The sequence below is a fragment of the Plectrocnemia conspersa genome, unplaced genomic scaffold, assembly GCF_051122295.1.
Source record: "Plectrocnemia conspersa isolate PC_06_02 unplaced genomic scaffold, ASM5112229v1 ptg000012l, whole genome shotgun sequence".
In the NCBI taxonomy this organism is placed as follows: domain Eukaryota; kingdom Metazoa; phylum Arthropoda; class Insecta; order Trichoptera; family Polycentropodidae; genus Plectrocnemia; species Plectrocnemia conspersa.
The window spans coordinates 31,598,765-31,613,966 of record NW_028277176.1 but is presented as its reverse complement, the minus strand read 5'-3'; the positions used below and the strand labels follow the sequence as shown (position 1 = coordinate 31,613,966).

General features: G+C 26.9%; 1 protein-coding gene across 3 annotated transcripts in view; it reads left to right on the top strand.

Annotated features, from left to right (window-relative positions):
- The first annotated feature begins 681 nt into the window (after positions 1-681).
- The window catches only part of LOC148228993 (uncharacterized), a 59,773-nt gene continuing 45,252 nt past the window's right edge, over positions 682-15,202 (top strand). The window contains exons 1-2 of one of the 3 annotated variants that reach the window (XM_088200147.1): positions 682-792; positions 12,286-14,135. In XM_088200147.1, the coding sequence (XP_088056273.1) occupies positions 12,338-14,135 (1,798 nt within the window). In that variant the 5' untranslated portion in view covers positions 682-792; positions 12,286-12,337. Of the gene's footprint in view, positions 861-12,285; positions 14,136-15,202 lie in introns of all 3 variants that reach the window. The other 2 variants (XM_088200148.1, XM_088200149.1) reach the window with 2 other exon arrangements.

The following is a 15,202-nucleotide window of genomic DNA, read 5'->3' as shown; positions in this document are numbered from 1 at the left end:
CACATTTTTAACCTCTTGAATATTTAAAACGCCATTTTTATTTTTTCCTATCTGAGAAATAAAAATATTTATTTACAATATTTAGGAAAAAATCTATACCTACTATAATATAATATAATAAAAGCAATCTGAGTTAAACAAAAACACTTCGTTTAATAATTTCTGAGAATTTATTTAAACTACTGATTACTTAATAAATTAATTAACCCAATAAATAAAGTTCTAGACATTATTATTAAAAATTTCACACTTGATTATTTTATTAATATTATAAATATTACGAAAAATATGTTAATTTTGCTTTTACAGACTAATAACTGACAGTATTTTATTTGATTTTTTATTGTAGTTAATATGGCATTCTATATCTACAACATATACCAGATTATTTTGCCTGATGAAACGAATTATTAAATTAAAAATACAAACTATCTCACAATATAAAAAAAGTTGAGAACCTTCGCATTAGGTATATTACCTCTAAAATACCAATTGAAATCTCACAAGAGCAAAAAGCTCACGAGAAAATTTCCGACACGATTCAAGTTGGAAAAAGCTCGATTTTCCGCCTCGCGCCGGCCCGTCGATGGCGATTCCGTTCGCGGAGTGGGGGCGTTTGCTAGGGCGGGGCTTGTGCCTTGGCTCCGCCCTTCTCCGAGTCGGTCGCGCCGCCCCGCGGCCAGTCTCGCAGTCTCGCTCTGGTGGTGCGCCGCAAACCACCGGGCTCATGGCGGACCCCATCCACGATATCGCAAACGGAATCGCAATCGCCGAAGCCGATCGCCGCTAGCGGTACGGTGCTAAATAACCAATCGCCGGTCGTTCGGTGTGTCGATCACATGTGTGCGATTTTTAGCAAAGTTAGTGATGAATACTGTGATTGAGTATTTGTAGTGATACAGTGGTACTTGTCTGTTGTAAAGATGCGACTGCAAGGAATGTTTTTTATATAAAAATAAGTACAGTTTTACAGGAAATACAAACTACCCACCCCTATATAAAAAATTATATAATGATAATTCACCATAAAAAAATATTAAACTTTTCTATTGGGGCAATATTATAAGGCAATACTTTATTAATAATTACAAGGATGATTTATAATTTAAGAGTATCTGATTACTTACTTAAATTATTTTTTTATGTAGACAGGCAGCAGGAAAATTCGATTTTTTTTAAAAATAGGTAATGTAAATATGTTTTATAAAAATTTTGTTTTAGGAAATACTTAGAAAATAGTAAATTTATATACCATCAATTTTTCTCAATAATAAATATCAAGGATTTTTATATAATATAATCACGTGCCATTTTATCAAATAATTTTAATTGATCGTCGCATTAAAATATCGTTTATTAAAAACATTTACCCCTTTTAATGCCAGACGATGTATCCTAGTATATGCAAAAACTGTCCAACGTTTTTATACAAAAAATCATTGATTAAAAATAGATTTTTATATATTTAAAAATAAATTTTGTGTATTCTATAATGTATAAAGGAATAAGAGGAAATATTATCTATACTTTATTAATAAAAATGTTTAATAATTAAATCTGTTTTGGGTAAATTAATTGTTTTATATTTAAGGTGATTCAAATCTGCGAAAATAATGGGAACAATAGGTCTACTTTTTCGCTTTTTAGCTTGTTCATACATACGTAACTTTATAAATGACTATTTTATTTACACATTAATATATTAACTCATATATAAATACAATAGTAATCCATATTTCCTTAATTTATTTATCATGCTTTTTTAACTTAGATATATATTTTTTTTAGAACTGATCAATCAGTTTAATAGATGTCATATTAAACTAATAATTTAGTATAACATACATATATGCGTTTTTTAAACTCTTTTAAACATCGAAATATAATATTTAAATTCCTATATGTTTATATGCTTGACTAATTATTTGAACTAAAAACATTATTTTGCTAATAATTCGGCAAAATTACAATAAGTTCATCTCCATATAATATAATCAACATTAAAAATTCTTTTTTGACAAACAACAAATTAAAAATTTATATTTAATTACAAATTAAATATAAATTGTGCTAATTTAATATAGATATTATTATTTTGATTTTTGAATCCAATTTTTCCTAAATTTAAATATGTATTATATAATATCTATTAAATCAATAATAAATATCACATGGGATTACATTATGTATTTTTATATAATATTCATTTTCTTCAAAAATATTTTTGATTGACATTAGCAAAAAAATATTATCTTCATTATAGAAAACTATTAGAAAAAATATGTTTTATTATATGTAGATAATAACTTGTATAAAACAGTAAAAACATAATATTTTCTATACTTATACATATATTTAATTATATTTATAATAGAACTGCTTTATATTTCCTCATACACTTTTCAAATCCTGCTGTAGAATTATTATTGGTTAAAAATTAAATATGTAAGACCTGTATTTATAAAGTAAATTATTTATATTATATTATGCTATCGGTCAGTGATTTAATTAAATCGTCAGTAATAGTAATAAATGGTCAGAAATTATTAAATAAACTTATGTGTATACATTTTTATTGTAGAACGTAATGTGTAAAGATTACTTCCTGATTTTTTGTTGTTGTTAATTTTTTAATAACACAGCAACACGTCACCATAAATTAAGAAATGTAAGATTATTATTTATTGTTTAAATATCGTATATAATCTTTTTATATTTTTACACTCGAGCTTTAAAAAATATTCAAAAAGCAATTTTAATTACATTTGTATTATTATTTTTTATAATATAAGATGCTTAATACATTTTAAATGCATTTAAAGCATATTTTTAAACTTTATATTAATTCAAATTGTTTTCAAGTACAAAAATTTAAATGTTACTCTTGTAGTTAATATTTATTGTTTATTATGTTATTAAATCATACAAATATTACCACAGAATTAGACATCATAAATAATATGTAAGATTACCATTTTTAAAATAAAGGCCCCCTTTTTAAAGATGCTTAATTATTTTTTTACACGAGCTTTGATTATTTTAAAATTACAAGTAATATATTTTAAACTCATTAAAAGCATACTTTTGAGCCTTACAATAATAAATAGTTTTTAAAGTATAAACTTTTTTGCTACAAAAATCTCCAAATAAAATATGTATACAATAAACTATTTTTCTAGCGAATATTTTTTTTATTATATTGTTTTCTTTTTATATATATGATAATTGTGACACATAGCAAAGAAAAAGTCTTTAATAATTACCGACCATTTATTAAAACTACTGGCCATTTGTTTAAACTACTGACTGTTAAATAAAATAACTGACCCAAAAAATTGAGATAGTATTTTTTGAAGGTATATAATAAAAAAATATATCCAAATATATAAAATTTTATTTTATTTCATTATTTAATTATTATTTAAAAAAATGTATATAATCGACTTACATAACTTTTTATTTTTTATCCCTTGAATAAATACTGTGCATTTATTAAAACTACTGACCGTTTTTAATTATAAATGTAATTTTAATTTTGTGGAGCTTTATTGACCAATAATTAAAAAGTTATTTACCGGCTATTATTATTGATTGACCATATAATGCTTATATAATAATTTTTTGCCTAATTTTTTTTATAAATATTAATAAATTTATTTTAGAATTTATCCATATGTGTTTTGGCATTGAAATATTATATTTTGAACTATTTTAAAAAGCATGTAGATAAAAATATTTAAGTAATAGCTTATATATAAAAGTAATACTCCAAGTTTTTTTAATTTGTCTTACATGTTTTTCATATTTTTATAAAATAATCATTCTATTCCGAGACATTTTTTGAAATCTTTCTGTAAAGACGTTTTTTTTTATACTTATATCCTTTTATCCTTTCTTAAACAAGTTTTTCACATAAACATTTTTATATTATAATTTTTATTTCTTATATAATATATATTTTTTTAAATAATACATATGTAAGTTTTTTGAGTAAATTATTTAGCATTGATGTTTATTATAATTTTGTAAATAAAAATATTTTGATTATTTTTATGAAAAAAATTCCTTAAAATAGTATTTGGTGAATAATAAGTTAAATTGTGAGTTATTTCACGATTGGACATTTCGCGTCGTTATAACGGACAAGTATCATTACGTAAGACAGCCGAGACTCTTTCCGCTCTCGTTCTTGAATAGTGTATAATTACCACCTTATATGCACACACACACATATACGTACACATCTCATTAACATTTAAATTGATCCGTTTACAATACACTGTTGCTAAACTCGCATCAAAACGTTCATTACACGCCCTATTAGTGCAAGTCGGTTATAAATATTGTTTTATTTCATTTCCTTTATTATTTAACGTAGAAATAAATCAAAAGCTCGCTCGAGCTTTTGTGTGCGTTTGTAATTAATTGATGCTTAATTAATTATGTAGATTTCGTTTTCACACGGCGTTAGATTTTCGTTTGAATAATAATTCACGGAAAATAATTATTCTCTTTTAGTTTGTGCGGTAAATGATAGATGTCGTTATGGAGCTCATCTTTGACCATCGATAAAACCGGTTGAAACGTATGGGTGTGTTAAACGCATATAGCAGAAAAAGCTATAGAAAACGTTTTTTGCTAGATAAGAGATATGAATTTTTAATTATTAATTAAGTGAGTAATGGTTCAATTTACACTCTTATATATTTATTCGTATGAATAATTAAATATATATTTATTATGATTTAACTAAATATAGTGTGAGTAAAACTATATTAAAATATTATTTTCATTAAATGAATGACTCAATCCTGAAGTAGTTATATATTTTTTTATTATTATTTAATATTAACAATTTTAGGTAATTAGTTAAGGTAAATTAATATTAACTAATTTCTTAAAATATAAATTAACGTAAGTTTATATTTGATTATGATATGATATTTTGATTTAAAATTATAAGTATTTTTTGCTATTAAAAAAAGCTAATTAATTTAATAGTTGAACTATATTTTAATTACTATATAGTTAAAATAGTTAAATCTTAAATATGTTAATTAGTGTTATAAGTTTGAGAAAAAGCTCTGATTTTTTGTACACATATGCTGTATTATTTGCATCGAAAAATAATAAGCCCTGTATTAAAAAATAAGTAAAATATTTTCATGCTTTTTTAAATTGTGGTAATTGGTTTAATGTGTAGTTTTACAAACGTATAAATATTCATAAAATAATCATATTATTTGAAGGTTGAAATATTATTTTAAAGGTAAAATATAATCTTATGTTTAATCTTAATTTTAGTTTCTTGGATCTTTTTCCAATTTGATCTCGTATGTGTTTATTTTAAAAAGAGATTATTGTTTAAATATTTTGTTGCATATATATTTTTATTCTCTTTTTCACTAAATCTTTATATATATATATATAAAACTATATTGACTAGGTAATCCCAAAATGAATACTGTTTTTTTAACAGTCAGTTGTTGCCGTTGATATATAAGTACACATATTTTTTTATATTCGTGTCGAAGCGCACATGGATTCCATATTTTTATATTAAAAAAAATTGTGCCCCAAAATTTACGATGGTAGATTTTTTATCATGTGAAGAATTTATACGAAAATGCATGTTATATGATTTTTATTTTCAAATCCGCAACTGCATCCATTAAAATTATTTGTGTAGTGGTAGGTGATTCACGTTAAAAATATATTTTTTTGTGTATGATGGGGTAGCAGAAGAATTGTGCATTATGAAACTCTTGAACCTTGCCAAACAACAAGCTTCTGGGATCATTTGGATCGTTTGTAAAAAATAGGGCTGCACTTGTCAACAGAAGTCGAACTACCACACGAAAATTCTTGCGAAATTGCCTCAATAAAATCAAGGAACTTGGCTGGAAGGGCTTATCTCATCCACCTTATTCATTAGACCTTTCTCCTTCCGACAATTATTTATTTCGGTTGATGAAAAAAATCAAAGTTAAAAGGGAGCTATCGGAATATTTTGCATCAAAGCCTTCAATTTGTATGCTAATAAGATTAAAAAAATGATTAAAAGGTAGGAGAAAATTCTTCAGAAAGAAATTATATTTGGAATCAATAAAATAAAAATAGGTGTAAGCCAATAGGTTATTTAATTAATTAAAAAAAAATACATTCAGTTTGGGATTATCTTATATAAATATAGTAGTTAAGGATTATTTATTATATTTTTACCAATTTTTTAACGATTTTATCATATTTTTGTAATTGTTTACTATTATTTATTATTAAAAATTAAAATAACGTAAAGTTAAATATAATAACTAAATGGAAAATAATACTAACTCTATTAAATTTAATGCACATTATTAAAATCATAAATTAATTTATTAAAAGGTTTTATATTTATTATTATGTTCAATGCGCGTTATTAAAATCATAAATCACTATAAAATATGTTTTTAAATCTTGATTTAAATCTTTACGCGTAAAAGTATTTTTTCGTAAATTCGCCTCTGTACGTGCTTTTAGCGTTTTACGAATTCCTTTTGTAAAAAATATCGTAAAATATTCATTGTTCCAAATTGTCGAGGCGAAACTTAAGTTTTTACGACTTGTTGTGTGTAATTTGGACAATGGTCGCGAGGGTGGCACTTAAATTAAAAAGAAACTACATTTCGCGGTACATTAGCGAAATGATGGCAACAACAAAAGAGGCAAATAAACAAACCTGTGCCGTATCTCGATTGTTTCCTATTTCACCGTGGGAACCAGATGTATTATTGCGAACAATACCGCACTTTGGTGTAAATTAAAATCTCGGGGTTTAGCTCACATTTAATACGGTAGGAAGCAATTAATTAACACGATGTTTGACGGCGCTCGCGAAAATATACCTGCTTACATTGTTTGCTAATGAAGCTATATTAATGATAGCGGTTACGGAAAATAGCGACGTTAACTTTGCCGAAAACGGGCCTAATTAATCGTTAACGTGTGCTGAAACATTTTTCATGGAAAACAATGCCCTCGAAGATTTGATTCAATGGAAACTAATGGGATGCAAATTAAGCTGATAATTTCATCGACCGTATTCCGAAACAGTATATTGAAAAATGGTGTTTTTTTAAACATATCTTTAAAGCATGTATTCAAAGTAGATCTAAATTATGGATTCACATTAATTAACCACACTATATTATGATTTATTTCCGATTTAAAATTATGTTAGTTTTTTAATAATATATTTCATAATGAATAATTTTAGAAATACTTTATGAATAATAAAAGTCACTTGTTGTCAATTGATATAATTAGCTGTGCTTGAAAAAATTATCTAATTATTAATTAGGATTATAAATTCAAATCTTATCAATTTGGTTTTCTAAGTTTTCTTAATCTTGCGATCACCGAAGCTTATCCAAAATAAATTGTAAGCTTTAAATATATGTATAGCAGCATTAAAAAATATTCATTACTAGTTTAAATATATTTTTTATATTTTCAATATTACGGTTTAAATAAAAAAAAACGCAGAACAGATAAACTAATTATAATACATTTTACATAAAAAACTAACTTTATACATTAAAAAATATATTATTTACTGAATAAGCAGAAAACAATACTTTTGTAAGCATATTTGCTTTCTTTAACCGGCTATATTTTTTAATTCGCAAACATCAACTATTGTTTTTGATAAAACGAGACACTTTCAGAATTCTTAGATTCAAAAATTCAGCTGCATATTGTAATGTATAATTTTATGCTCGATACTTTTTGCCATTAAGATAAATTTACTCGTTTTTTATAATATTATTTATAAATTTATAATATAATTCGAAAGATTAGTTTTTTTTTCAATATACTAATATTTTTACGATGCAAGTTTTCAGTGCGTAATGTCTAGGTTACTACACCTTTATTTATTTGGTCTTTTATTTTATATAATATAATAGTCCAATAATAATCACAATAGACGAGTGGTATAAGCCGCTGACTATCGACCTGAAAAACCTGGGTTCCAATCCCAAATGGACCTTATTATTTTTCAATTTCTATCGTGTATTTGTAGAGTGAAATTAGTGATTATTATATGTTTATAAATCTGATAGATCGTCACAGATTAGGTTTCCCTATATTTTCCTAATCTCATGGATGAGTATCGTGATGAAAATTAAATTCGTAAATATTAGGTATTAAAAATTCTCTATTAATGAGTTACTTCAGCTCAAAGAAACTATTATGTATTCAACAAGATGGTTAGTAGTAGTAAATTAATTTTGGCAAAAAAATTAATGAAATGTAATTTTAAAATGAAACGCTTAGTAATGAAATCAATATATGGTTAGTTATTTTTTTACACGGTCAGTAACTTTTTGATCAATGGACAGCAAAGCTCCGCAAAATTTTGCTTAAAATATATTTTATTACATTTATATTTAGCTCAAAATTTAAACTGTCAGTAGTTTTATTAAATTGTCAGTTTTTTGATCAGCTTGGATTGCTTTTGTTTACCAGTAGTAACGACTAAATAAAAGCTAACATATGTTTCATTTCATTTATACTTAAGCTTATACTATTAAATGTGATTTCAATCTATAAATATTTTGAATTCAATTTTTTAACAATTTTTCAATGCACGATGCTTAGTTTACTATAACTTAAATTATTCGGTAAATTATTTTCGGTAAATTGGTTTCATACTCATGCTCATACAAATACTCATTAAATTAATAAATATTGTAATTAAATCTATGAAAAAGAATTTCATGAATTTGTCAGTAGTTGCTCTATCACTTTTCGCACTTTCTATCACTTTTTTGATATCGTAAATATATTTTTGTATTATTTAGTTTCGTAAAAATAACAAAAAAGGCGTATTGAATGTCAAGGTACCTTTGTATATATAATAGTACCTTGACATTCAGATTCAGAGGCAACTATTCGATTAAATGGGCAAATAAATTGTCAATAGTTTATTTTTTAATTATTATTTAAGTAAAACATTGAAAATTAAGTTAATTGTTCTTACATATTTTTGAAATACGCATAAAATCAATTAATATAATAATTAAATATATATTCAAAATAATTTCATATAAATAGTAAGCAGTAGTTGCTCTATCATTTTATTCGTAAATGTCGTAAATGTGTTTTTTTAAGCTTGAATTTATTTTAAAATTCTAGGATACTAAATATTTATAAGTGGGTCAGTTATTATAATTAATAGTCAGTAGTTTCAATACATGCTTAGTACTCATTAAAAATATTGTCTTTTTAATTATAATTAAATAATTTAATTATCAATTCAAATTAAATAAAATTATATATTTTTTTAAACACCCATAAATTTATTTAATAAAATAATAAATAAAATTTTGTTTATAAACCATTTTTTAAGATATTGAGAATATATTTTTTTTTATTAATTAGCTTAAAAAAATAATAAAAAAATCTTAAATGTTAGGATATCAATTTATTGGGTCGGTTAGCAGTCAGTAGTTTAAACAAATAGCCAATAGTTTTAATAAATGGTCAGTAATTATTAAATAGTCAGTAATTATTATTTATATACGATAATATGCGTTAGCATATTATAGTTCTCTGTTAATATATCAACAGTCGAACAAAACATAGCTGCCATTTAATTTAAAAACAGAACATTTGATATAAAAAATAGACTTTTTAATAATTATTGATCATTTATTAAAACTATTGATTGCTTAACAAAATTACTGACCTTATCAATTAAAATATATCTTAGCATGTTTGCAAAAAGTAGATTTAGTCAAATTTGATTCTATCGATGTAAAAATATATGTCAAAAACCGATTATAATAAAAATTGTATACGCTAGAAAAATAACTTACTACAAATGTTTACTGTATATATGTATATTGATTGTAGAGATATTTTTAACAAAAAAATTATACATTAAAAACTATTTTATATTGTGCAAAAGTAAGTTTTAAATGTGTTTAAAATATATTATACATAAATAAAGATCATAATATAATCGTTATATATTAAAATATCAACATACAATTCAAATATAACTGCCACTTAAAACATTTATTGTTCCAAATGGCAGCTAAATAAAATTGAATAAAATCTCGATAGCTTAATAAAACTACTGATGTAAATATAACCAAAAAAAGTCAGGTAATCTGCCTATAAATTTTATATATTAACTATATTTTTAAATTTTTGAGAAAATATTTATGGTTAAATTAAATTCCATCGAAATAATGCATATAAAAAGAAATTGTAATAAATAATTCTGTACGCTAGCAAAAAATATAAGTTTACTTAAAAGATATTTTTTATAATGATAAATCATCGATTTGAGTATGTAATAATATATTACACATAGGTGTATAAAAAATACCTTACGTATAAATCGAGATATAATGTTTTGTGGCAATATATTGTCTTATTGACTAAAAAAAACATTAGTGAATTTTATACTTTATTCACCATAAATGTTATATATAAAATATTTAAAGCTTTTAAAAGTAAGCTTTAGAATATATTACATACGATTTAAAATACATTACACATTATAGGATATTATTAACATATTGATTTAATTAAAAAACACTTTTGAGTATTATAGTAAAAAGATAAATTATATTTTAAAAGAATATCGTATTTGAAGTAAATAATAAACTTACATGCATGCGATCCACAGTAAACTTTTTTGCTGCCTTAAAAATCTGAAGTTATTTTCATCTCTTCATATGTGCATATCCCTACTCCTCACACCCACTGGCTTACTGGACCCCATAATCGGAGGGCTTGTGCGTATGCACGTTGACTTACCGGACGCCATAAACGGGCGAATCGCTTTTACAAAAATCTACTAGCCAGGTTTGAAAATACTTGAAAATTATTTCAATGTTTGAAAGTAATTGTCAGTGTGAAGAGTTATTTTCATGCATGAAAGAAAATACATTTCCATATCCAGCATTAACGATATTCATATTTTAAAAAAATAATAATCACAAACAACATTTCACCTGAAATTGAAAAATTAGTATCGGGAAATAGGTGTCAAATGTCAAGAAGAGAATATTATTTTATAGATAAATTGCTCGAACCTTTCTTTATTTTTAATGTTCATTATAGAATCATATATTGTACTTTATAAAATAAATGAAGAATATAAAATTAGATTCTTTTTGCGGCCCACATAAAATTAAATGTTATATTTTAGGCCCATATCAGTAGATGAGTTTTACAGGCCTGATGTAAATTTTAAAATAGGATCATTGACTATTTATTAAAACCACTAACCATTTAATTCTAATACTATATTTTATATATGTACAAATATTTTATAGTATTTTTTTACAGAGCAATTTCATAATGTATGACGTTTAGTAATACATTTATTAGTTCTCCAATAAAATACCAACATGCAATATAAATATAACCAACCGTTTAATTTAAAAACATAGAAATTAAAATATAAAACAGACTCTTAAATAAATACTGTATGTCATAATTATAATTTAATATAATCTCTGATAGGTAATTTTAATATCTTTCCAAAGTGTTCTATAAATTTTGCTACAAATTCATTAAAACATTTAATAAAAAAGTAGAATCAATTAATAATAGTTTCAAATAAATTAAATTATTATCAATGAAGTTGTATAAGCTAAAAATAATATGTAAAGGAAAAATTGGCAGCGCATTGAAAATTTTTTACTACACAAGTATAAAAAATTCTCGGTATATTTTCTTATTATACTTATTGTTTTTAATATTGTAGTTTATTTTTTTATGTATATTATTTAGTTATGTTCATGTATAGTTATTTTTTTGCGTACTATTGTATCTTTATTATTTTTTTGCATTGAATGATTTCTAAGTTAAGTTATGAGCTGATTTTAAATCTAGCATTAGTTTTTTCAGCGTGTAATGTTTTGAAATAAAATAAAATTTAAATAAGTATATCTAAATTCTAAAAAACTAACGAAAGATATAAATATAAATTAATGCATCGCTACATCTCACACTTGAAGTAGAAATAATAAAATGCCATTTTTTTCTGTAAAAATATACTTAGTCATATTCTTAGCAAAAATTTCACTTTTTATACATGTATAAATTTTATAATATGCAGCATAAAACAATTAATATACTATATATAATATAATCAATTGTAAAAATGCAATTAAAAATAAAATTAATAAAATATCATATTAGCTCAAATCTGCACGTAATTCTACATATGTTTTAACCAGTGATTTGTATAATATTCTAACTTGAATGTACTTTCTGCCGCAGGTTTGTGATGATCGACCGCTTTAGAATGTGGTCGGAGTGAAAAGCGCCGAAGATGGCGGCGGTGAGTGCCAACGTCATTCACCACCATGTGAAGATGCAGGAGCAAAGCGACGAAGAGTCCAACGACGGCAGTCTCCACTCGGTCGCCGGGGACAAAAACGACGGGTCAAGTCCCGAGTATAAGCCCGGAACTCCGGAAGCCAGGATTCCGCAATCCTACCAACCCTCCGAGCAGCCATGCGACAACTCTCCGGAAACAAAACCGGCAAACTCCCTCCAAAACTCGCCCTTCTCTATGCACAATGTGTTGAAGATGAAGCAGGAGAGGGACAGCGTCAGTCCTTCTTCAGTGCCATGCGCGAATCCCGGAGTGTTCTCGACGGAAAAGCTTCTGGAAAACACTCCGAGTTACACAAGACAGCTATCTCCCCAAATGATGGACAATCAAGACAGAGTCGCGTATTCTCCCACGCTATCCAGGCGGGAGAGTTGCTCTCTGGACGAAGGATCGCCCAGAAAAATGGATCAAGAACCGATCAAATACAGAAGTCAAGATAATGAAGAAGAAACTCAACGGTACAGATTGGAAGAAGGCGACGAGAACAGCTGCTGCAGCGAAGACACTGTCTTATCGGTCGGAAACGAAGTTCAAATGACGAATTTCGACAGTGAAAACAGGACTTCTTCTACGGCGAATTCTCAAATACTATCACCGAGATCTAGTCCTACTCCGTCTCCGGCTTCCGTGGTCCAAAACTCTTTGAACAACCTCTCGTCTTTTAAGCATATTCAATCGCATCTGAGCGCTATATCGCAACTGAGTCAGAATTTACACCCAGGACAGCACATGTTATTGAGACCGAACCCCATTACGCCAAATCCGCTTTTATTCCTGAACCAAAACCGGTTGTTGTTCAATCCGCATCATTCGCTACAGCCTCCGATTCCTCAGGAACAAGTGCATCCGAATCACCAGAGTTTATCTCCGCCCATGTCGCGATTATCTCCCAACGAATCGCCGAATCGACCTCCGTCGCCTGGATGCGATAAATTAAACTTGATGCCCAATTTATCTAACTTCGCCGTTCTCGGACAACAACCGTTTGGACAAAACCTAAGGTACTATAAGCAGATGCCTTTCGGGAGCCCCATGCCTTTACATATGAATCAACAGGCGCCCATATTGGGCAACAAAGGGGAAGATAAGGGTAAAATTCCTACTAGTAATAACGGAAGCATCCCGCTGAGTTCCGGCGGATTGTTCGGATGCAATAAAGCTAGTTCTAATCTGAGCGCTGACGATCCGAGACATAACTTGATCCTGAACCACAACGGATTGAAATTTAGCATAGATAATATATTGAAGGCAGATTTCGGCAGGAGAATCACGGATCCTCTGCATAAAAGGAAGAGTTCTGCGCATAAACATAAGTTTGCCGCAAATTCTAACGCAAACGCCCTCCAGTCTCCTTCGAAGGCGAACTTTGGCTCCAAGGAGTCTTCGTTCAGCGGCACCAGTGCTAAAGCGGTCGCTTTTCAGCCGCAATCCAAAGATTCTAGTAATAGTTTTTATAAGAACGGACCCGCGGTGAGCAATGGCGTTCCTAGCGCTCCTAGACTGAGCGCCGAGTCCAGGTTGAGTGCCGATTTGAAGACTGGATCGTCACTACAGAACAATTTGGTGACGAGTAGTGTTAGTTCCGGCGGAAGTGCTAGTGAAAAGTCGACCGGTGGGAATCCCATCGATCTTTCGAAGCAGGATCAGGAAGAGAAGACGACCAAGGGAGACGGCCCCATGGTCTGGCCGGCATGGGTCTACTGCACCAGATACAGCGACAGACCAAGCTCAGGTAATAACAATAATTTATTATACATATATTTTCAACGATATTATTAGGCGGTTTCTAAAAAAAGGTTTTAATTATTTAGGTAAAAAATATCAAAAATCCCTTTCCAATTTTTTGGTATTTTAGGATAAATTTTGTATATACAATTCATTTAAAACTATGGTTTGTTTGTAAAAATGGTTTTTTATTTTAAAAACTCATTGATTTTTTTAAGAGTTTTTAATCACACGGTTACTACCTCAATTTTAAATTTTTTTATGAAACTTTTTCTGAAAAATTTAATATATTTTGACTAAAAATATATTAACCGACAAGTCAGTCTGATAAAATCATTGCCATCTTTTATTTATATAGACATTATTATATTGACGAACTTTAAAAAATACATACCTAAAATTAAAATTTTCGCAGTGGTAAATTTTTGTTTGGGCAATTTTTATTAGCGCAATAATTACATAACCACTTGTTTTAATTAGACCCTGTAAATATCTATACATAATTTTGACAACTAGACTGATTCGTTGTTTTGTATTAAAGTAGATAGTTATGCAAAATTATAAAACTCGTAACCATGGTTGAAAAATACTAAAAAATAATATCATTCCTAATGTCTAGGTCCTCTATTTTTTGGGTTAGTTATTTTATTTAATGGTCAGTGGTTTAAATAAATACCTAGCGACTGTTTCTGGCAAGCTCAGATTGCTTCAGAAAACAATTTCTAAAATTAAAATAAAAACGTCGCACTGGTTACAATAGTTTAAATTTTTTTATTATATTATTTTGCTAATAATATGAAAACATATATCAGTTTTTGAGATTACTGAAACGCTTATAGTTTTAATAAGTTCACCGTAAAACTTTAAATAATCTACTTTAATGTAAATATAAGCTAATTTCGTTAACCAGACTGATATGTCGTCTTGTTTTAAATGGCGGCTATTTAGTATTTATAAAAATTCGTAATTCCATTAAAACATATTACTTACATAAAAGTAAAAAGGTTAAAACATTTTATAACATGTTTATTAAATACAATTTTTTAATTTAAATAGTAAACATATTTTTATTTA